Here is a 22,619-nt window from a genome sequence, read left to right on the forward strand (position 1 = left end):
CTTTTTTTTTCCTTCAAAAAAGCCAGATCTATATGAGTGCACATTGATTAGAACTGCCCCCCCCCCCCCACCTGAGATTTGGATCTCTGCAGCTCCTCCAGAGAAAACATTGGCCTATTACCTGCTTTGCTGATTTATGGTGACAGATGTCCTCTAGCAAACATCTAAGGCCTTCACAGAACAGCTGGATTTAACTAGACATGTGGACTTTATCAAAAAGGGAATTAATAGTACATACAATTTTCTTCAAATAAGTATTTGTTGTTGATTGGAGCAGGCAAGTTTCAATGATCTGCCAATGGAATTGGAAGATTTTTGCACTTAAAATAGGAATAGCTAATCTCCATCTTATTTCAAGTGCAGTATAGCCAATTGTCTTATTTTAGGGTTAAAAATCCTCATTCCATTGGCAGATCTTATTTATCTGCTCAAATCAAGGACAAATACACCCATTTCAAGAAAATTTTACTTACTTTTAGTTCCCTTTTTGCAGTGTGTTTAAGAATAAAGGGAACTGAACACATTTGCATGACATTGAATTTTTATTTAACCCCCAAAATATTGAATTCGAAAAGTTCTCCGTAAATGGCTCATACCACCGGCAGATTTATAAATGGAAAAGGCATCTCTCAAAAGATGAGCAACATAAAGATAAGTATCAAATACTGTAAGAAACTGATTATGGCTGGGGGACTCCAATGCCTTAGCATTATTTCCTACACAAGGAGACAATACTGAAATTAATCAATGTAATATATATGTGTGTATGTTTTCAACACCATACCGAGAAAAAAAAAAAATGAATTTTGTTTTTCCACAAACTTTATTCAAATATACAGTAGACTGGAGAGAACACTAATAAGTGTCATTTAGACCAAAGCTTCAGTTTGCAGCTAGGGTAAAAAAAAAAAGAAAAAAAGAAAAGGGCCCACTACAACATTTAGATCAGTCAAGTTTAGAAAAATTGTACAACTCGTCAAAGAACTGGCACAAACGACAAAAACATCCCTGCATTACATGCAACACAAACCCGGATACACATATACAAAATATTAACAGTATAAAACGTCTTTAAAAAAGGTGACAGGGGAAAAGAAAAACAACAACAACATTGCCGTTTCATCAAGCTAGATAAAAAGGTCAGTCGTGTCTTGAGAAATGTGCGTTAACTGTTCTTGGAGGACCGTGCAGCACCAGGAGCTGTTGGATCATCTGGACTTCACTGCAGATCCTTCTGGATGCTGCAACCGAGACCGAGAGAAAGACCATGAGCATCGGCATGCCTGTCTCATTTCTAAGTAAGACGCTTATCTAGGATCCACATAAAATTTTACCCTACTAAAGGGTCAATATGATGGTACCATGCAGGCTGGGTCATAATATTGTGTCCATGAACCATTTATTTGTATTAATACCATCTTTTTACTCAAATTAACATTACCTTTTAGGACATAAATGTATGAACAGTCACATCCAGACACATTAAAATGTTCTCTAATGCACCAATAGTGCCTAGTTTTTTTTTTTTAAACCGCTGGCATTGTTTTCCACGTCAGCGGTTTTACTTAGGATCTTTACCTTCCACATTTCGCTGTACGGTAAAAAAAACGAGGACGCTCACCTCTCCAAGTACTCGTGGACGTTGTCGTGGCCGTTGTAGCGCGCCAGGCCCACCAGGATCCCCGTGGCACAGCGGCCCTCCTTCTTACGACACAGACTGCAGTTACACACTCCCCGGCAGATGGGACACGACCACGTCTGACAGAAATAGAAAAAGAGGAAGCACGGGACAGTTGTTCAGTCTCCATTTACCCTCTAGACTTTAGAGCTTGAAGTAGAGCTGTGGCCATATTAACAGGCCGTGCATTGGCATGACTGGCCTATTCCATCTGGGCCTTTCAGGATAAATTTTAAATGTTTAATTTAAATAGAAGGAATCGCTGCTGTAAGTGGTAGTCCCCACTCTCGTGTGTGGGGATGACCACAGTAAACCCATAGTAATCATAACGACATTTAAAACAAAAATGTTTCAAGCATGTTATTATATATAAGCAATGCGAAAATATTTGCTCAAGAGAAAGATGGACATCTCTTCAGGCTCCACTCCACGAGCCCAATATGTAATAGAGTAGTGGAAAAAGGAGCCTAAGCTACAGATGATGCGTTGATGAGTGAAAAAAAGGTTGGCAATGGGAATGTTTCACAAAAGCAACAAGAAACATCTTTGAATATATGAAAAACATGAAAAATTACCAATGAAAAAGTAACAAAGGCATCCTTGATAGGTTAAACTGAGTTATCTAGTGTGGAGCCACTGTTGAAGCAAAATTAGTCTAATGTTTTTTCAGGATTATAATTTCTCCTCTTGTTGCTACTGTTTTGTAAACATTAATATTATAGAGAAATTGTTTTGTTGACATAAAGGGAAACACACAGAGAACTCCTGTATTATTGTTCATTTCCACATGGGGGGCATCACACAGCGTTTGTGCTCAGGGCCCCCAAATGGCTAGCACCGCCCCTGATCTTACCGAGGCGTCTGTGCAGCAGCAGGTTCCCTGTTGGATGCGCTAATGCCAGCTGAGTCTGACCTCCGTTCGCTTGTGTAGTGAAATTCAGAGTTATCATTCGACTCTGCAGCAGTTTAGATCCTCTTAGAGCCTCTTGGAGCCAAGGAAACATCACAGCCGTGAATATTTTCCTTGCTCGTGCAAATCGCTTACATCCACATGAATGTACGGCAAGCGTTGTGAGACAAGGTAATAGGGTTCTTATGAATCTTTTTTTTTTTTTTTAAATCAACAAATAGACTACAAGCGGTAAATGGTGGAGAGGTGGGCGGGGATGTGGGTAGAAGTCCAGGTAAGCACCGCACGCTGGAAAAAAAAAGTCCGGTTACGCTGAGGGGCAAAATTCAAAAGTGCCACTACTGCCTAGCTGTGCATAACGGCCCACTTAAAGCATCGATATGAATAATTATACAAAAATATTCAATAATTTTTAAAAGCGAGAACTGGGAGTTCAGATTAAAATGTGGGTCAAAAATAACCAAAAAGGCTAAACCCCCACTACTATTTGGATGAGTATAGCAATTAAAAATGGAGCTGGGAGTTCACGTCACAGTGCAGTGAGTTTACAAGGACGCTACTGGCAGGCACTGAAGGGTGGGAGGTGTTGCAGCAAGGTATGCAAAGTTATACAAATTAACAGCTTTCGTTAACGCCCTGCAGGCATTTCACGTGATTCTGGAGAAACGTTAACGCCTGTTGTCTCACTAATCTTTGCAGAGTGCCAACATTCAAATGGTCATAAATTCTTTTGTCACTTCCACAAGTTTGTCATCATTGGAAAGCTCAGATTTCACTTTCTCAGGATTTGTGAATAACACAAAATGATTCCAAAAAAAAAAGAAAGAAAAAAAACAAAGTAAAAAAACAAAACAACTGGAGTTTCTTCCAAAGTTTGAAGATGTTTCGCTTCCCATCCAGAAAGCTTTCTCAATTCAAATGGCTGGAGTAGTGTGGTGTTCCAAGCTTTATATTATTGCCCAAAAAGGCCTTGTTATGGCTTAGATAACATGCAGATTAAACCGAAACTGGTCCACCCCTTTGCAGTGGGGAGTTGGTAGGATCATTGTTGGCCTGGCTTACAGGGGAGATATTAGGCCCGTTTACACTACACCTAAAAACCGAGCCATGCCAAGACCGGTCCGAGCTTGGTCCAGTTAACTGAGATAAATGCAGCCGTTTACACACACAGGAGTTATCTCGGTTATGGTTCCTTGGTTGCTCCTCGCCTCCTAGTGGCGATCTGCGTTATTACCGCTCTCTGGGATTGAAGGCGGGACGAGCAAATCAAAATGGCGGCACCCGTAACATTCAGGATGTTATTGTTAGACAGGTTCGGCTTTTGGGACGTGGATAAGACAAACGAACGTCTAATAAGGATTTACAGACGCAGGAAACAACAACAGACGCTGAGGTTCATAAGCAGAGTCATCACTGGAAACCGTGTGGCACGGTAAGGAAGCTAGTATTATTATGAATGTCTGAAATTTGTCTGAATGGAGTGTGAATCAGGACGTGCAGCCAGACACGCCGGGAAACCCGCGGACAGTCAGCTGACTGTAAGGGGATGACGCGGTCTGCTCATGTGCTCCTCGTTATCAGGGAACCGGGATAAAAAAACCCAGTCCGAGACCTGGTGGGGAACTGGTCTGCAGTTAGCGCGGTCCGGTTATCGTTAGCGCGGTCTGGTTCAGTCTGCTGACCGTTTACACACAAGAGTTATCTCGGTTACCGAGCTCGGACTGGTCTCGGCTCGGTTAAAAAAGTGTAGTGTAAACGGGCCTATTGTGATCACCTGCATGTCTCTGCACCTCTAATTTTCACCTCAATACTCACCTCCATGCAGGTGATCACCACATCTCCCCTGTAAGCCAGGCCAACAATGACCCTAACGACTCCCCATTGCAAAGGGGTGGACCAGTTTCGGGTTAATTTGCAGGCCAACAATAACCCTTTTTTTGGGAATGATCATGATCTGGATGACTGAGAATCTTCACCTGCAACACAAAAACGACCGCGGGGAAGATTTGTTCCTGGTTTTGCTGTGGCCTGCCACATGTGCTGACACTTGATTAGTGCAGCATATAAATTAAAGACGTGCTAAAATGGTCAAGTCTTGAAAAAGGTTCTATATGATGCTTTGTTTAAGCCAAATATAGGAATATCCATGGTGAACTACTGCCTTTGGCACGACAGAGTATTAATTTGTAATTAAATATTAGTAGTTCTTCTTCTCTCCCCATGTGGGGTCGCCCTAGAGCCGCTGCAGCATGGTGTCGAAGAAGAGCAGTTGCTGTTGTGCAGATTAGGTGCTAAAAGAGCCACTTCAACTAAACTTTGAGCAGAAACGATTGCGCTTGTTTTCCAGGACAGGGACGAGCTGCTGCTGCAGAGAGCAGGGTTACTCAGACATGCATGAATCAAGCAAAAAAAAAAAAAACACTTTGGGCTTTATTTTGGTGAAAGAATAGCATCATATCATAGTTGAAATGTCAAAAAAAGTTGCTTTTGTATGATATAGACCCTTTAAGCAACTACAGCGGCACTCAACTATTTGGTCGTCACAAACAAAGGAAGTGAGAATGTGACTAAATGTGTTAATTCAGGCATGAAATTAAAACCCGAACGAGAAAGAAAACTGCAAACTGACTTCATGTAAAGGCTTGTTCACCCGCCTGCACCAGCGGGGAGATAAACGTCTGCAACACGCGTGGAAACACTGACCGGGTCGAGCAGCACAGCGCGCACGTCCTCTCCATAGCGATTCTTCAGGCACGGTCCGCAGAACTGACCTTTGACCCCCACGCAGTGACCGCTCCGGCACACGGTCTTGGTGTCCAGAGTCTTCTGTCTGCACTGGTGACATGAGCTGCCCTGAAGAAACACAGCACCTCAGTCGCCCTGCGGATATCCCGGCACAAATGGAGGTAAAAGGTGAAGGCTGTGATGCAACTCACATTCTCTTTGTCCCAGATCTTGTCTTTGCTGCGGTACGCTATGTTTTCCAGGTCCTCCTCGGTGATCTCGTCGACGGATTTCACTATGTACTGGCTTTTCCTGGAACCGTGGCTCCTTCTCTTTTTCTTTCTCCCGTCAGCATGTTCCTCATCCACCTGACCAAAAGGGAAACACATTGAAACTGGGTTATGCTAAACCTTTATTCAGTGATTAATAAACTTTTCAATTAAAAATCGCCCAAAAGAACACCCAAGCGGATCACCGGTGAAGGCAATTATTAGGATATCGGCAATAAAACACAAGATACAAAGAGATCTGAATTCTGATGCAAGATCCAATCATATATAGTCTGCAGCATCCTTTCCATCCTCCCCTGTATAACAGCAGCGTGTTCACTAAAGCGTCTACAGCAACTCGTACCTCCACCAGTCTCCTGACGTCCACAGTCCTGGGCCTCGGAACAGCCACCGGCGTTAAGTTCTCCTCCACCCCAAAATTCTCCGGAGGGCGAGCCTTACGGGACGGGTTCCTCCTCTCTGACCCAGCTTCGGATGTAAACTTACGTTTGTGAGGCGTCACCTTCTGCGATACCCGCTTTTTCTTCTGCAGAGCAAAAAAACAATATGTTATCTATACAACAATATACAGATGCATCTCAGTAAATTGAAATATTTCAGGAGCCCTGCAGCTCTCCTTGTGGCTAGGTTGGGGATTTCCACTTGTTGTGCAACACAGACTGGGGCGTGGAACCAGACCTGCTGGGGGCCCTCAGGTGTTTCAAACCCGACCATCACGTTGGTCATTTTAGTTGCACATTACAGCGTTAACCTTCTACCAGTGATCCTACAGCATAAGGCAAGTTAAATTCAAGACTTTTTAAGACCTTTTAATACCACTTGAAATAAAACGTTAAGACCAACTTCACGATAAACAAGATAAACCTGGTTGCGACAACTACACCCAAATGTTTATTTTAACATCAACCATTATTTTCTGGCCCCGTAGACGTGTTTAAAATTTTGAAAAACATTCCATATAGGAAGAAAGCTAAAAAAACAACAAAAAAAAACAAACACAAATTACAGATATATTTTTAACAACTACTGAACTGAATTCACAAACTTTGTTTTGTTCCCTACTAAAATAAAATATAAATCAGCGCCAACTCTTTTTCGCAGCTATGGTCTGGCCGCAACAGTTTTTATTGGTTCCGCTATCGGGACGGAACCAATAATGTTTACATTGGGCCATTCGGAAAATTTAAAAAAATATCATTGTGTCAATTATTTTACTGTTTGGTAAGGATTACAAAAATGAAATCCTATTTATGACCCGGTAACAATTTTAAGACCTAAGAAAGACTGATTTAAGGCATTTTAATGCCAAATTAAGGCCTTAGTTTTATATTACAGAATTCAATGCCTTTTAAGGCTTTTTAAGGATCCGCGGGAACCCTGTTCTACACGTGCACCACTTTACCGATGACCCAAACTCACTTTAGGGAAGTTGGAGCTGTAACTTCACATGAATTAACAAGTCTCAGGTCCAATGTTGAGGCACGCAGGTCTCGGCTTGAGTTGAAGACCTAGACTTTTAATTTCCAGTCTTAAACAAGTCATTTGACCAAACATGTAATTTAATTAGGGTAATATTGAAATTTTTTAAAATATCGAGAGAGAGAAAATAAATAAATAAATAAATCAGTGCAATGTTTCTTTTTACTGAAATGTTATGTGTTCCATGTTTTATATCTTGTTTAAACATAAACAACTTTCTATTATTGTTCTTAAATGTAGAGGTTTGAAAATAACACATTCGAAGATGTAATAATTTTTTCACCGTCAGAACATAATACGGGCCCGTGCCTACAGCTCCCATTTATTTCTTTTGACGCAGTAAGCGTTTCCAGCTGAGCGAGTGTTGACGTTTCTGTTATTTGTTTGCTCACCTGAGGTGTGGTCGGTGGGGTCAGGTCAGCCAGGGAGCTGAGGTCAGCAAACAGCTTAGCGAGCTGAAAGATGGCCGAGAAGAAAGAGTCAAGGATGTGGAACAAGCTGGAGACTGACGCAATTCAAACGCAATATAGTCTTGGTCATACAATGAAATAAAACACCCAAACAGTGCGGCGTTACCATGGCTTTGTTTTCCTGTATGTTGCGATCTCGGTTTGTTAGAGTTCTGTCCTTCACCACCTCCTCTTCCTCCTCGTTGTCCTCCTTGTGATCCTCTTTCACCTTCTGCCTTCCTCTGCCTCTCGGAGACGGACGACTCTCTCTGACCGGCTCATTGACAATTTTCTTTTTTGACTCTTGTTTGGGGACAGATCCTTTTTTCCCTGGAAACCTAGAAAGCAATCGGTACATTTCAGTGAAACATATTCCCACCATCTGCCTTTTCTTTCAATCCGTATCATTTGGTAACGCACCACCCCTCACCTAAGTGCAACTAACAAACTCCTCCGCTTTGGCTCGGGTGGCTCCTCGCCATCCGAGTAGAAGCCTGTGTCTTTGTCGCTGTCCTCCTCCAAATCAACAACCTGTGGGAAAAAAAACAAAACAATTGAAGGCGGCACGTTCACCTTGTAGTCGTCAGCTTTTTATTAATCATGCCCTACGTTGGCCTTTTGGCGCCTTTGGAAACGTCCTCCGTCCTCTTCTGCATCATCCTCAGCGAAACCTTCAAACTCCTCCTCGCTGTCTGATTGGCTGAACAGATGAGCCAGCTCAGCAGTAATATACTGAGATTTAAAAGCAGGAGCCTGTTGGCAGAGACATCCAGCTTTAAAAAAAAAACAACAAAAAAAACTGTTTCGTTTGCTTTATAGAAAGACAAAAAGTCTTTCAAGTGTCAGATGGAGAAGATGGAGAACTGGGCTTTTAAGAAATGTTTTTTTTCGTCCGGCTTCTTCAAGATTGACCACGTTGAAAGCTTAATTAAAAAGGAGAGAAAATAAAATCCCCATCGGTTCTTGAACGTTACACCAGAGGGAGACAAAGTCCATCAGTTGGCATGATATATCCTCACCAGGATCAACACAAAGGAGGCTGGCTACCACCAAATAAAACTTATCTTGTGGACCTTGAACAAGCAGAAATCCAGCTAAAGACCAAAGAAATCTGTATCACTACAGGCGTCCGGCGCCCAAGCTTGGCAGGACAGATAAGACCAGTAACCAAACAAAGTGAAAAAGGATTACAAAAGACACTTAACCCCTTGTTTCATTCACTCACACTTCACTTCCCTCTTTATATGTAAGGTTTTGTGCTGTATGAATAAGTCATAACTCACTTAAGACATTTTCTGCTTTTCCTTTATGGTGTAAACTTTACCTCCAACAGGCCCAGGGAACATGTCATGGGCGTTCACAATTTATGAGCCACTGTAATTTACGAGCTACTGTAGATCATTATTAGGCTCTGTCAGGTAGCATCGTAGACATACAGCCCGCCACTACCCCTCATACAGCTTCACCCACTTAGTAACTAATGAAAGGATAGAAAGGAACTTTTTTATAAAAGTTCCATATTAACTTGGTACATCAGTGATGGGTAATTCTTTGTTTAACATATTTTTCGGACTATAAGGCGCACTTAAAATCCTCATTTTTGTCTCAAAAATTAATGGTGTGCCTTATATATGATTACCGTTGTGCTTACTGACCGATTGTATGTGGTACAATGTGCTGAAAAATCTGTTAAAATGTGAAAGTATGACTTTGGTTAGCAATGAAGCCGCTCTGCTCAATGGTTATTCGGAGCATTACGGTACACTGTGTCACTACCTGATCGGACCCCTGAGCTGTCTACAAGACTGCCTGACTGTAATGCTGAAACTAGAAGTGCATTCATGTAAGGCAGTCTGCACCCGGAGTACGCGCTAGCAACAATAAACCTAGTAAGTTAATTCAATATGAAAGTTATGTTTATTTTGGCCTTATGTTAGAAACAGGGTGGTGTAGTCCAACTACTCTGTCCTCCCAACAGAGATGGATAGCTGTCCCTCTCAGGAGAGAGCTGTGTTAGCAGGAAACACACCAGACGCGTTGTAAAGCGCGGCAGAGCAACATACGCGCGTCCTACGCTTAGGTTAGCTTTTCATTTTACATCAGTCAAATTTACACTAGAAGCAGAACGCTACACCTAAATTAGATTGAAGTTCTAATTTCGGACGCGTATACGCTCCTGTTTGGTAGAGAACAAACGGGAAAACATCCTGTTCACTTCCGGGGGTATCCTAAAATAACAGTCGTCGGAAATAAAGCCCCATGGATGATGTAGTTGTGACAAGCTAATAAACTAAAATATGCGATTTCTAATCAGATATGGTCAAGACACGGAGATCAAAACATAGGATGCATTACTGATAATTTAATACCTTACCCGTATATTACTGATAATTTGTCTTTCTTTAATCACTTACCCATGACGACAGTTCTTCTCTCGGCAGAATCACGCACCGGCGTACTTTGCAGCGTCTGGTGTAAATTTACGCTTTTAAAAACACCCGTAAGCTGCGGTGCTTACTTTACGCGGTCAGCGTATTTTCCCATCATGGTGACCAGATTTAATTTCACCAATGAAAACTGGGGACTTCTCTGATTTTTTTTAAGCATTTTGTCTGAAATGTCTGAAATTCACGATTTGCCTTATAATCCGGTTAGGAGAAAAAATGTTTCAGTAGCCGTCTCCCTCTGATGCAGTCATGCCTGGTGTTAAATGAGCCTCTCTGCAAAACGCATGGCTGACTGTAAATATAGTTTGCCACCTGTAGGACCATGGACAGCTCTTGTATTCATTTTGGTGTTTTGTGGTAAATCAAAATTTAAGATGAGCACCCACCCCTGCAAATAATGCAAAATTCAAAACTCAATTCCCAAAGAGTACGAGGTTGGGCTGGAAAAGATGGATTTTCCCTCACAAAAACATTCAGCAATCATTTAAAACCATGGGTTTATAAAAAAAGTCTGGTCAATATGTTCCATTAAGTCCAAATAACATTTCCTAGAGTACCATGCATAACAATGATCATCCAGCAGACACACTTATAATAAATCTGCTGTGAAACAGCCCTGCAGTACTTCCATCACTATCCCTCCAATCCACACCAGACAGAAGTAGTAAGGAAAGAAATCCTATTGCTAAGCAGTCAGAAAGAAAGGATTTGTAGGAGTAAGAGTGTATGCAGTGCAACTACACTGACAAATCACATAATTACTTGTGGGGGGGACAAAAGCATAATGTAACAGTTACAAAATGTATAAATGAATACACGCATTAAACCAATTAAATGAGAAAATTTGAATAGACATCGTCACGGGAGCATCCATCAAGGCTTAGCTGTTAATCAGTGGCAACTTCTCTTTTTTTATAGGATGAATGTGCGCCCCATTCGAATGCCGATCTGGGCATCTGCCCATTTAGCCCATACAAAAAAAAAAAAAAAAAAAAAAAAAAAAAAAAAAAAAAAACACAGACAAACAAGAAACCCCAATGGATTTAAGCTAGGCAGAAATCGTCGAAAACTTAATCCTCAAACTTGTTTACCAATACCTAGAGCCTCTTGTGACGTCATCACGTAGAAATCACACAAAGAAGATTGAGCAGGGGTCTTTTCCCCCCTCAGTTTATATTTGGTGAAATGTTGCAGTACGAATTCATAATGCATTAACTAGCCGTGCTTTTATTTCAGCTGTGGGTTAGACTGAACAAATGCAATGATAAGCAGTTGCTTTAAAGGTCCGTATTGAACTTCAAATGACTGAACAGACTCATCTGAGCGTTAACTAAAACGTAGCTAAATACAGACCACAGATAACCAGGTAACAGGGTGTAAGATACACGCTCTGAACAATTATTAGCTTATTTATAGGCATTACTGACAACTTTCAAGCCGCCTCGGACATGCATGGAGATATGGCGGTGGAAAACCCCATTAAAAACAACATACACATGCTTACATTTCGGTACAGGAGACAAAAATACATTTACATGGGCTGTTCGGGTACTTACATTCGACGTGAGCGTCATTTTTATTATCTGCCTGAGTTACGGTTTGCAAGAGAGAAAGTTTAAGCTCGCGAAACAGAATCAATGAGGATTTTTTTTAAAAAAAGACCAGTTGAAGAGACCCAGTAAGTTACAAAGGGGGGGGAGTCATGACTTTGAGGGAACGGCACATAAAACGTCCTTCATGTGATGTAATCATAAATAACCTGCCAACATATTAGATACCAAAAAAGTAAACAAAAATACAACTGCCTCTCAAATTCATGCATAACAGTTCCTCGTATATTTAGAAGAACTCTCTCTGGAGACTCCCCTACTGAACTTTGAATGGTACAGTCCAGATTTTCGCGCGGAAACAGCAGAGGGGCGTGTTCAAGTCTCAGCCTGGCCTAAACAACAGTGCCCTCAGGTCATCAGTTATGGAAGCGAATGTGTCCCAATATTTTAATAATAAAACATAAACAGTTTTTTTTTTTTTTTCATTTTCAAAATGCAGCTGCATTATTTGACTCATAAATAGAAATACCAAACAACATGAAGAACAACATCATATCTTGACTCATAAATAAAATTAACAATTGATCATCCAAGCTGCATTTTCACTTTCTTCCTCTGTACTGCTTAAATTGTAAATTAATTAAAATTATGAATAAAATAACATTTACCATTTCATTTTCAAAAGGTGTCCCAGAAAAAAGTGACAAAAAATAATTTTGAAATGAAAAATGCATTAGCAGAAATGCTTTTTCATTTCAAAGACTTAGCTGCATTTTTTTTACTCAAATAAAATTAAAAACAGATCATCCAAGTTGCATTTCATTCTCTTCTCTATTGCTGCTTAATCTGTAAATTAATTAAAATGAGTAAAAAAAAAAAAAAAAAAAAAAAAAAGGCAGACACCCTGTCTACTTTTAAGACTAATGTTAAAACTTTCCTTTTTGACAAAGCTTATAGTTAAAGTGGCTCACGTTACTCTGAGCTACATCTATAGTTATGCTGCTATAGGCTTAGGCTACTGGAGGACATCAGGGCCTATTTTTCTCACTCTACTGATTTCTACTGGTCTCCAGTTTTGCATTGCTTGTCGTCATCTCAGCTTTTAACTTTTTGTTCCCTCACTTTTTTTCTTCATAGTAGGTACACCTGGTCTAGCGTTCTGTTAGCTGTGACATCATCCAGGGAAGACAGATCACCTAATGTAGAACAGATTACTGGATCAATGTGTGCTTCTGTGCTTTTATGTCTGTCTTGTTGTGTCTCTGCTCTGTCTTCTCTAACCCCCAGTCGGTCGAGGCAGATGACCGTTCATACTGAGCCCGGTTCTGGTTCTGCTGGAGGTTTTTCCTTCCCGTCAATGGGGAGTTTTTCTTTCCACTGTCGCTTCATGCTTGCTCAGTATGAGGGATTGCTGCAAAGCCATGGACAATGCAGACGACTCTCCCTGTGGCTCTACACTTCTCCAGGAGTGAATGCTGCTTGTCGGGACTTTGATGCAATCAACCGGGTTCCCTTAAATAGGAAATTTTTGACCAATCTGTATAATCTGACCCAATCTGTATAATATGATTGAATTTGACTTTGTAAATTGCCTTGAGATGACATGTTTCATGAATTGGCGCTATATAAATAAAATTGAATTAAATTGAATTGAAAATAGCATTTAATATTTGATTTTCAAAAGCCATCCCAGCAAAAGTGACCAAAAATTATTATGTCATGTCAAATTTGAAAATTAAAATGCATCAGCAGAAATGCTTTTTCATTTCAAATTCAAAGCAGGATATTTTTGAGTCATTGAGAAAATGACCAATAAATCTTCTGAACTGCATTTCAAGACAACGCATTGTGTAACACAACTAAATACAAAACTAAGAGGAAATTGGTCTTTCTTTTTCATGCCCGTAAATTCCTACTGGCCCTGGTGGAATGGAGTCCAGATGCCACAGACACAAGAGAGGTTTGTTATCCTGTTGGCGGTGGCAAATAAGACATGAGCATTATTCATGTTTTTGTTGATGATTTCAGAAAAGAAAGATTCCCTTAAAATTTTCAGTTGTAAGTTCCATGTAGTGTTTCGTCAAGGGTCAGAAGGTCAGAAGACATTGTGAGGGAATGGATTGAACTGAAGACAAAAAAAATAGGATTTTAAACTGAATTTTTAACTGAACTCGGAGCCAATGGAGAGAGTAAAGAGCAGCAGTGATATGGGCATGCTTGTGGGTTTTGGGGGGGGGAGTAACATTAGCATCCAGATTTTAAAGGTTTAACAGTTTAGTGTTTATTGATCAGTTTTAAGACAAAATCAGGAGTAGAAAATGAACAGTTCAAAGGTCAACAAGACTTAAAAATCAAAACACTAAATAAAACTAAATCCCCAAAGTACTAATTCACATCCTAAAATCAGAGCTGTAGCCCAAAGCTCTTAACAAAACATTGACCAAAGTCCTAAGGCCAACCAAACCAAAAAGGCTAGAAACAAATAAAGAACAAACTAAACACAGGTAACTTCCAAACAGTCAAGCTACAAACAAACTCTAGTAGCACATTCAAAGTTTCAAAAGCCACAGCAAGTCAAAGCTATTAAGTTGCATTCACATTGGCATGACAATGTTGGCACTTTTCCTTGCTGACATTATTGCCGGCCATTCTCACAGCAAGCACAGTGAGAAGTCAGATATACAGCAGTACAATGGCGCCATCTAGTGACGCCTTCACTTAACATCCACTCCAGCCTCCTCTCTCTTCTCCAGGCTTGCTACTCTGGACTTGTCTCAATAGTAATAAATAATTGGTTGAGTCATACAATTTTGGCCGATTGCAGAACCGTCATTATTATCATGTCTTCAGTGTTGAACAAATACATCTTCGTCTCGACCTCAGTCCTTCACCCCACATCACAGCCACATCATGTCCCTGATTGGTTGTTGCAGCATGACAGGACACAAAAGTTTAGCTTTTTCAACTCCAACAACTGCTGCTTTGCATCCCTCACAGGTTTCATGTTGCTCTGGCTTCGCTTTAATCGCCAAATTGTGCATTTTGCATCGCTAGAATTAACTCTGTGACCTTGCTTAGCGTCACTTTTGCAACACATCGCTCCTGTGTGGCACCTGTGCATAGGGATATCATGTAAAGCAGGGATGGGCAACTTCCATGATAAAGAGGGCCAATTTTTTTTCAGCACGACCATTGGAGGGCCACATGACCACGCTCTTCAAATAATTGGATATGAAAGACGCTGCAAATTATTCTCAATAAGAACAAATTTTAGATGAATTTATATCTGTATGTTTACTGCACCAACATATAACTATTTTCTGCATATAAATGCATTTTAATATGTCCTTAAGCAAAAGACAAACCGTTTGCTTTAAAAAAAATTGCAAAAAAGGAATTTAAACTCCTCCATATCAATGCATTCAGGAGCATGGGACATTTCAAATTTACAAGGAAAGAGGCATAAAACGGAACTTAACTTAACTCAAACAATAATGTGTCTATCCAGAAACAATGTGGGCTTTCTTACAATACCGAATGCTCTATAATTGTATTTTTGTTATTTTTTTATTATGCACATCTGTTGGCTTTTTATTCTGAAAAATCTAATGTCCCATGCTCCTGAATGCATCGACGCTCACGAATGCATCACACTGGTCTGTGAACACGGTGCTGTGCAGATGCACATTTGATCCTCCGCTTAAGACAAAGCTTTTTTAAGACCTCTATCGGTCAAAAGTATAATTACAAGGTTTTTTAATTATTATTATTATTATTAAATTATTATTGAGCTATTCGCGGGCCGCACTGAGTGATGATGAGGGCCGTGTGCGGCCCACGGGCCGCCAGTTGCCCATCCCTGATGTAAAGCTATTGCTCAGCCTGACACATTCACGATCAATGTGAATGCGCCTTTAAAGTTATCAAAACACCCCATAAGGTCGCAAGCTGATCAGACAAAGACACAGCCACACCTTCTGTGAAGAACTGGAAGTTCAAATAGGGAGGATTTGCCACATTTAACATGGCGGACGCTTTGACGCATCGCAGCATAGGCAGACCCGCCCAACGACGCGTCTACGTATGTGATGTCTATGGAATCCACAGTGGAGCCAGCAGGCAGGAAGCTGCAACTACACAAAAGGGAGAAAATAGAAAAAAAAAGGCCTCTGGCCATAACTGTAAACAAGGCGCTCCAATAGTCCAAATGTGAACTGATGAAGGGCGTGAATGGCTTTTTCAAGATCGCTGAGAAAAGATTTAACTTTAGCGAATAGGTGAAGCTAGAAGCAGTTTGCCTTTACCACAGAATAATTTTGTTCGGTGAATTTGAAATTGCTATCAAAAGTCACTGCAAGATTTTTGATGGAAAGACTGAAGTGTGTGTCCAGAGTTGTGAAGTTCAGAGCTGCATTTGGTTGGTTAGTAGAATTAAAGAGTATGAATTCTGTTTTAGATTCATGATAACCATGTTTTGATATCATCAAGACATGCTTGAATGGACAGTGTATCTGGAGAGTTCGGAGACACAGGCAGATAGATTTGTAAATCATCTGCATAAAGATGGAAAGACATATAATGATAATTTATCACAGAACCTATAACGCTGCCATGTATAAAGAAAAAAGCACAGAGCCAAGTATAGAACCTAGGGGATGGCAAGCAAGAGACATCATCAACCATCACAGAGAACGTTCTACTAGTTAGATATAACCTAAACTACTGCAGTACGGGTCCCTCAAGCCCTACCTGTTGAGTCAGATAGGTCCAGAGGATGGAGTGATCCACTGTGTCAAATAATGCAATAAAGTCCAGCATAAACAACAGCACAGCTTTTTTAGCTTCCAAGGAGAGCAAGGTGTCATTTTGCACTTTCAGCAGTGCTGACTCTGTGCTCTGGTGCTCTCTAAAACCAGATTTAAATGTTTCAAATATTTGCATCTGATCCAGAAATAACTGCAGCTGTGGGAAAACAACCTTTTCCAGGGCTTTATAAAGAACAGGCAAATAGGATATCAGTCTGAAATTTAACTACTGGGTCGAGTTTTTTAGTTTTTTAATTAGTGGTTTGAAACAGTTCAAACGGACCCTAAACTCAAGTAGATGTTAAAGAAATGAAGGATATGGCCATGTGTCAAAAACCCATTTAAGTACCCTTGAAGAAATAATATTTAAAGGAGAGTTAGAAGGGTTCAGCTTCTGGACTACGTCAGAAAGCTGCGCGAGTAACACTGGCTCAAACACACTGAAAATCAAAAACATTGAATGAAACATGTTGGTCAAAAAATAAATTAGTATTTTAAATCTAAATCTCTAAATGTCATGAAGTATTCTTGCCTTATCTGTATCATTCCACTGACCATCAGTCTGTAGCCATGCACTGAAACCATCCACAAACCTGACTGAGTTAGAAATGCCATCCTGTAAGTGCTTCTTTCCTCACATCAATAAACTGGAAAGACATATCACAAAAATATGTCTCAGGACCTGAAATAATACTTTGAGAGACCTTTACTCTAAATATTACACTATTACAAGAAAGTCTGACTTATGTGATGATTTGTCAGGGTCTTGATTTCACCCTTTCATGTTAAAAGGGGACCTGTCCAAGGTTTACCCCGCCTCTCGCCCATTGATAGCGGCAGATAGGCACCAGCACTCCTTGCGACCCCAATTGGGATAAGCGTGTTAGAAAAATGGATGGAACGATGTTAAAATGGTTAAAATAACAACAACAACAACAATAATAATAATAATAATAATAATAATAATAATAATAATAATAATAATAATAATAATAATAATAATTATTATTATTATTATTATAATACACAAAACTGGAGGGAAAATTGGCTATTCCATTTAAAGAACAATATCATCTTACCAAAACAAATATTCCTAAATGTTCTTCTTAATGCCACAGTGCTGCCAGACTTCTAGTGTGTAAGATATCAGTCATTGGGTAGAATTGGTTTTCAGGTCTTATAGGGTCCAATAGGGTCTTATTTTTAACAACTTAGTATGACCTCAACAAACATATAGATAAAAACTCACTTTTCTTTGCCTCAAATTTCGTTGATACACTGGAAATAAACATCATTCAGTTTCACAAATTCACTAACCAAGGTGCTCACTGTTAAAAATTTAGCCTTAAAACTTACACGTGTATCCGACCATCAATGTATTTTTGTTAGTTTTACAATGTGTTACTTTATCATGTTTTGTACTCAACCATAAACCAGTAGTGAGGAACTCTTGAATATTGTCTTCCTGCTTTAAAACTTTATTGGTTATTTTCTATGTACCTCAGCAAGGTTCCTCACACAAATGTGGTATTACAGTCTTTCTACACATTGTGTTGGTTAAAATCTAAACTTATTTCAATTCATTTTTTCAAAGCTGAAATGTTTTTCATTTTATCAAAAAGAAAAACATCTTACAAACCTTATCTAAAGAAAATTTTGCACAAAAAGATGCACTTCAATATATTTTCTGATCAATATGTTGGAATAACAAACTTAGCAAACTGCAAGCTGTACAAACAAAGGGGGGTTTATAAAGAATGCTAAACAAAAATCAAACTTTACGAGAAAAACAAATAAAAGATATGCTCAGACTGTTTTACTCCTCACGTTCAGTTTGATCTTTTCTAATCAACACATTTAAAACCACTGAGTGGATTCAGAATCACATTCTGGACACATATTAACAAGCTGGACGAGCTTTACAAACAAAGGCATATTTCTCAGTGCACCGTTTATCGTTCCATTTCCTGGCTGGGCCCCAGTTGGTGTGAACACATGATTCAGATCCTCCTGAATTGTTTGGCTCTCCTGCATTCCAGTACCTAAAGTTGAATTTAGACCCGTCAGACCAGAAGAATGTCCCTTCCCTCTGAGCATCAAAGAGTCCAATCCAGTTAGGTGCTTGAGCGGGATCAAAGTTTCTGATCAGCCTTTTGACAAAGTTCTCTTCTCTCTGACTGTGGACGGACACCAGGTTTGCTCCTTGAGACAGACAGTGCAGCTCTGCATCAGCCCAGGTCATCAGTGTGGCCACGTATTTGTAGCAGCGGCCATCAAAGTTGTACCAGAACACGGGGCAGCCGCCACGCAGTAGCTTCATCTCCTGTCCGTCTGAAGGAGCCACAGCAGCCAGAGAAAGACCAAACAACAAGAAGAACATCATCATATTGGAGTCTGATGTCTATATATAAAGATTTAATTCTTTGCAGAAGTTTATCCTTAGGGACGGATGCAAAAGAGAGTCCTGGAGAGACAGAAGTCAACCAGCTCTTTTTATATTCCTCAGAAAGGGCGTCTACCCCATACCTGTTAATAAGTTACTCTAATTGTTGTTTTTAATTCCCATCAAAGCTTTCCTTTATAGGAAATGTCTATCAGTTTCCTTTTCATGGAATCATGTTATCTTTATGGTTGTGCAGATCTAGGTCAGGGTTTTGATCATTACTTTCTCATCTGAGGGAGACAAAACAAACTTGATCACTAAACAAATAAATCAAATATGTATAATAGTAGCATTGTGTTTCATCAATATTAGTTATTAAGGTTTTGATATTGTTTTGGAACTTCAACAACTTGTCTCTGCACATATTGCACATGTTGACATTTATCTTTTCTGCCTAATTCACATGTTTTTCACAAACTAAATTCCCGTTAAGTCCAGCAGATGCTGTTAGCATGTTTTTTTGGCATCCCAATTCCATCATAGCAGAAGCAGAAAGGGTCAGAAAATGTCCTGACATGATCAAGGCCTTCCTGAAAATTTTGAGAGTAACAACTGACTGTAACAGGGAGGAGTTGTGTTAATCATAAACTAATAAATATGGTTTCAAGCCCCGACTCCAGATTGTAAACAGCCAATGAATCATTCTCTTTAACTCATTCAAAGATAAAAAAGCAAAGACTGAAGATAAAGTAATATCATATTTAAACCAATGATTACATGTATTTATTGAACTAATCTAGGTAACCTCTTTTTTTAATCTTTCTCCCATTCTATTAGATTTATTTAATAGATGAAAATAAGGTGCTTGCTTGATGTAGCATTATGTTAGAAGTAAATCTTCCTTTACACGTAGTTTGAAAATTATAGACATGTCAGTTCTCATTTGTACACACCTAATACACAAATTACCTAAGGATATGTTGTTCTGAGTCATTTAAAATGAGGTTTTGTATGGTCCAACAGAAATAATCTGTTGTAAGGAAGATTTAAAAAAAAACATGAATATAAAATGTGATGTTATACAAGATAACATACCTTATATATAATTATGTGTAAAAACTTGGGATCTTCAGATCCAATGACTCACCAATGTATTTTTAAATAATCAGTCTAAGAGTTTGTGACTAAACTCATCTCATAATCCCTGTCATTGATTAACTGACTTAATTACCCCCAGCAAAGTCAAAACGTTTTCTGTAACATTCTTAACCCAGTTTACCCAAAAATGGAGCAGCATATGAGGCTTTCTGGCAGAAACTCCAGTTGAGATAAAATATCTCTCACCATCAAGAACAAAGGACTCAACGTCTTGAATGTCATTGGTGAACAAGCTTCATACAATGCTCTTACCAATAGAGCCCCTAATGATGATGGACCTGATTTTTTTTATCTTATATACATGGTGTTGTTTTATTAGAAGAACAATATACCCAACTTCATCCACAGAGACTGATAAAGTCTTACAATAAACATTCATGTCAAGTTGCAGCTGCCATAGCTGGCTCTGAAATAAATTATGAAATTTTTTTTCCCCCACATGAATGTACAGGTGCATCTAAATAAAATATCATTAAAATGTAATCTTTTTTTCTTTTCTTTTTGGAAACGGCAGAGTTAAAGCCCGTGCCCTGGATCTGTCTGTGTGGTGGTGGCGGCTCGTGGCAGGAGGATATTTCATCAACTTGCACTCTATTAGTAGGCCCTTTACTGTAAAGGCGCACGTGCTCATTGTTGTCATGTATGTTGGTGAAGTCATCCAGGTCAGATATGGTCACATGTTGTATGATTCAATGATTTGACAAAGGGAGGTGCTGATGATTAGTCTACATTCACTGTATATCAGGTATTTAAGTTTAATTTCCTTATTCAGAATTTTTGTGATACATCTTAATTTTCCAAATAAATTAAATAGCATTTTTAAACAATATCCACAGCTCCAGATAAAGAGCCCGGTGCAAACTATGCTTCTGAATGTTTACAGGCATCCTAAGTCCATGTCAAACTTTTTTAATGATCTTAGTGACCTCCTATCTGTGATGTGTTGATTATGACTGTTTAATTATTGTGTGAGACTTCAACTTTCACGTTGACAACCCTGAAGGCAGAAATGCAAAAGAACTGTGTGACACACTTAGACACTTTGGTTTAACTCAACATGTTAAACAGCCAACGCACAAACGGGGAGATATTTTAGACTGGATCACCACTAAAGGTCTAAAGATTTCTAACGTCAATGTAACTGATGTTGCCCTATCTGATCATTTTTCTGTTACCTTTGAAAGCATAATTTCCAGTGACTCATTTAGCCAAAGGGACATCGTAAGAAAACACACCTTTAAGGACAATGCCACGGAAAATTTATCCAAGCTTACTCTGCTACTTCAATCTTATGCTGCAACTCAGTAGATTAACTAGTAGATAACTTTCAGTCTAAAGTCTCAGACATCATTGACTGCATTGCTCCAGTTAAAGTGAAGTTTTTTTCCGGGAAGCAAAAATCTCCTTGGAGAAATGCTTCAGCAGTTAGAAGTGAAAAAAGGGAGTGTCGAAAAGCTGAACGCAGTTAGAGAAAGACTAAACTCTTGTGCTTTAGATCTTGTGCTGACATATGGCATTTATTGTGAAGAATTAACAGTAATTCCTCACAACCCTGTCCTATCTGACCATTTTTTTATTAACCTTTGAGTTTAATTTAACTGAGTTCTCCATCCCCAAAAGAGGGTTTCATTATAGTAGTATAGATTCTTCATAAATAAAATTGATTCCATTAAAAGTAAAATCATTAGCATCCTCCCAAACATGATTACCACGTCCTCAGTAAGTGAGGCAGCATTGGTGGAATCTTTAAAATCTGATCAGTGTTTGGACTGGTTAGCCCCAATATAACTTTCCGAGTTATCTAACATTTTAGCTTCATCTTAAATTTCAACTTGTATTTCAGACTCAACCCCAACCAAGTTATTTAAGGAGGTATTTGGGAACCCCTTTCATTCCTCACACAGACATTAAGTAGGACCATTTGTGTACACCCATTCATGGGCGTGCACAGTATGATATTACATACACCTTACACCACTCTCTCCTGTGAGCAGTGTTCCCTCTAAGCTGCACGCAATCTCACACGGCATCTTGGTTCAGCGCACAGCAAATCTATGCTGAGCAGAAAATAAAACCCAAGCTGAAATGTAAACAAAATAATAAACCAAGTTATTTTGTACCATTTAGCAACTCTGGTGAAATGGTTCCACGGCAGGTGATGATCGGAGCGCACCACTGATTGGTGGGTGGGGCAGACGCCTTTATAGTTGGGCAGGTTGCGTCTTTGTTCTGGACTCCGTTAAAGAAAAAATTACAGAGCTACGCTGATTAGGAAGCTGCTGCTCTGAGTAGTTCTTCCTCCCTCTGTCTGTCAGGATTTGTCTACGGATGAGCTCAGAGTTTCGAGAGACAGCTGCCAGGGTACAGAGCTTCACAGAGATAGCTGGCAGGACTAAGCTTAAATGAGAAAACAGAAAGCAGGGTTCCAAAGGCACACAGATGACTGGCATGGAGAGGGTGTTGAATGATGACGGACTGGCACTGGAGTGAAACAGAGGGAGGCTTAAATAGGAAGGCTAACAGGTGAAATGAGTCTGACTGATTGATTGACTAACTACCAACAGGTGTGACTGACTGCAAGGGGGAGTAAAGTGAAAGCTGAGTGGAAAGGGGAGGAGGAAACTGAAAACTAACAATAAATAAAGTCAAATCATAACTAAAACCCAAACAAGGTGGAAAAATAGAATACTGATGGTAAACAAAAGTCGAATCAAAACTAAACCATTACACTGTCATACCCGGGTTT

General features: G+C 39.6%; 2 protein-coding genes across 2 annotated transcripts; both read right to left on the reverse strand.

Annotated features, from left to right (window-relative positions):
• Positions 1-804: 804 nt before the first annotated feature.
• Positions 805-11,654, reverse strand: cdca7b (cell division cycle associated 7b). The gene is made up of 10 exons (XM_012860050.3): positions 11,534-11,654; positions 8,140-8,283; positions 7,961-8,061; positions 7,658-7,868; positions 7,474-7,536; positions 5,946-6,128; positions 5,525-5,680; positions 5,292-5,441; positions 1,622-1,758; positions 805-1,241 (listed from the first exon to the last, which is right to left on the reverse strand). The coding sequence occupies exons 1-10, from the start codon at positions 11,549-11,551 to the stop codon at positions 1,220-1,222; spliced, it is 1,185 nt and encodes a 394-aa protein (XP_012715504.2). The 5' UTR covers positions 11,552-11,654; the 3' UTR covers positions 805-1,219.
• Positions 11,655-17,497: 5,843 nt separating this feature from the next.
• Positions 17,498-18,774, reverse strand: LOC105924109 (ladderlectin-like). The gene has a single exon (XM_012860001.3). It carries the CDS (start codon positions 18,716-18,718, stop codon positions 18,233-18,235), a length of 486 nt encoding a protein of 161 aa, XP_012715455.2. The 5' UTR covers positions 18,719-18,774; the 3' UTR covers positions 17,498-18,232.
• Between the last annotated feature and the right edge of the window lie 3,845 nt (positions 18,775-22,619).

Source organism: Fundulus heteroclitus, chromosome 13 (genome assembly GCF_011125445.2).
Source record: "Fundulus heteroclitus isolate FHET01 chromosome 13, MU-UCD_Fhet_4.1, whole genome shotgun sequence".
In the NCBI taxonomy this organism is placed as follows: domain Eukaryota; kingdom Metazoa; phylum Chordata; class Actinopteri; order Cyprinodontiformes; family Fundulidae; genus Fundulus; species Fundulus heteroclitus.

Bases quoted from the DNA above. Each gene is read 5' to 3' on its own strand.
- cdca7b (XM_012860050.3), bottom strand. The intron at 7,869-7,960 runs GTGAGGGGTGGT...ATTGCTTTCTAG, and splicing joins AGTTTGTTAGTTGCACTTAG to GTTTCCAGGGAAAAAAGGAT. The intron at 5,442-5,524 runs GTGAGTTGCATC...GTGTTTCTTCAG, and splicing joins AGATCTGGGACAAAGAGAAT to GGCAGCTCATGTCACCAGTG.
- LOC105924109 (XM_012860001.3), bottom strand. From the start codon at position 18,718: ATGATGATGTTCTTCTTGTTGTTTGGTCTTTCTCTGGCTGCTGTGGCT.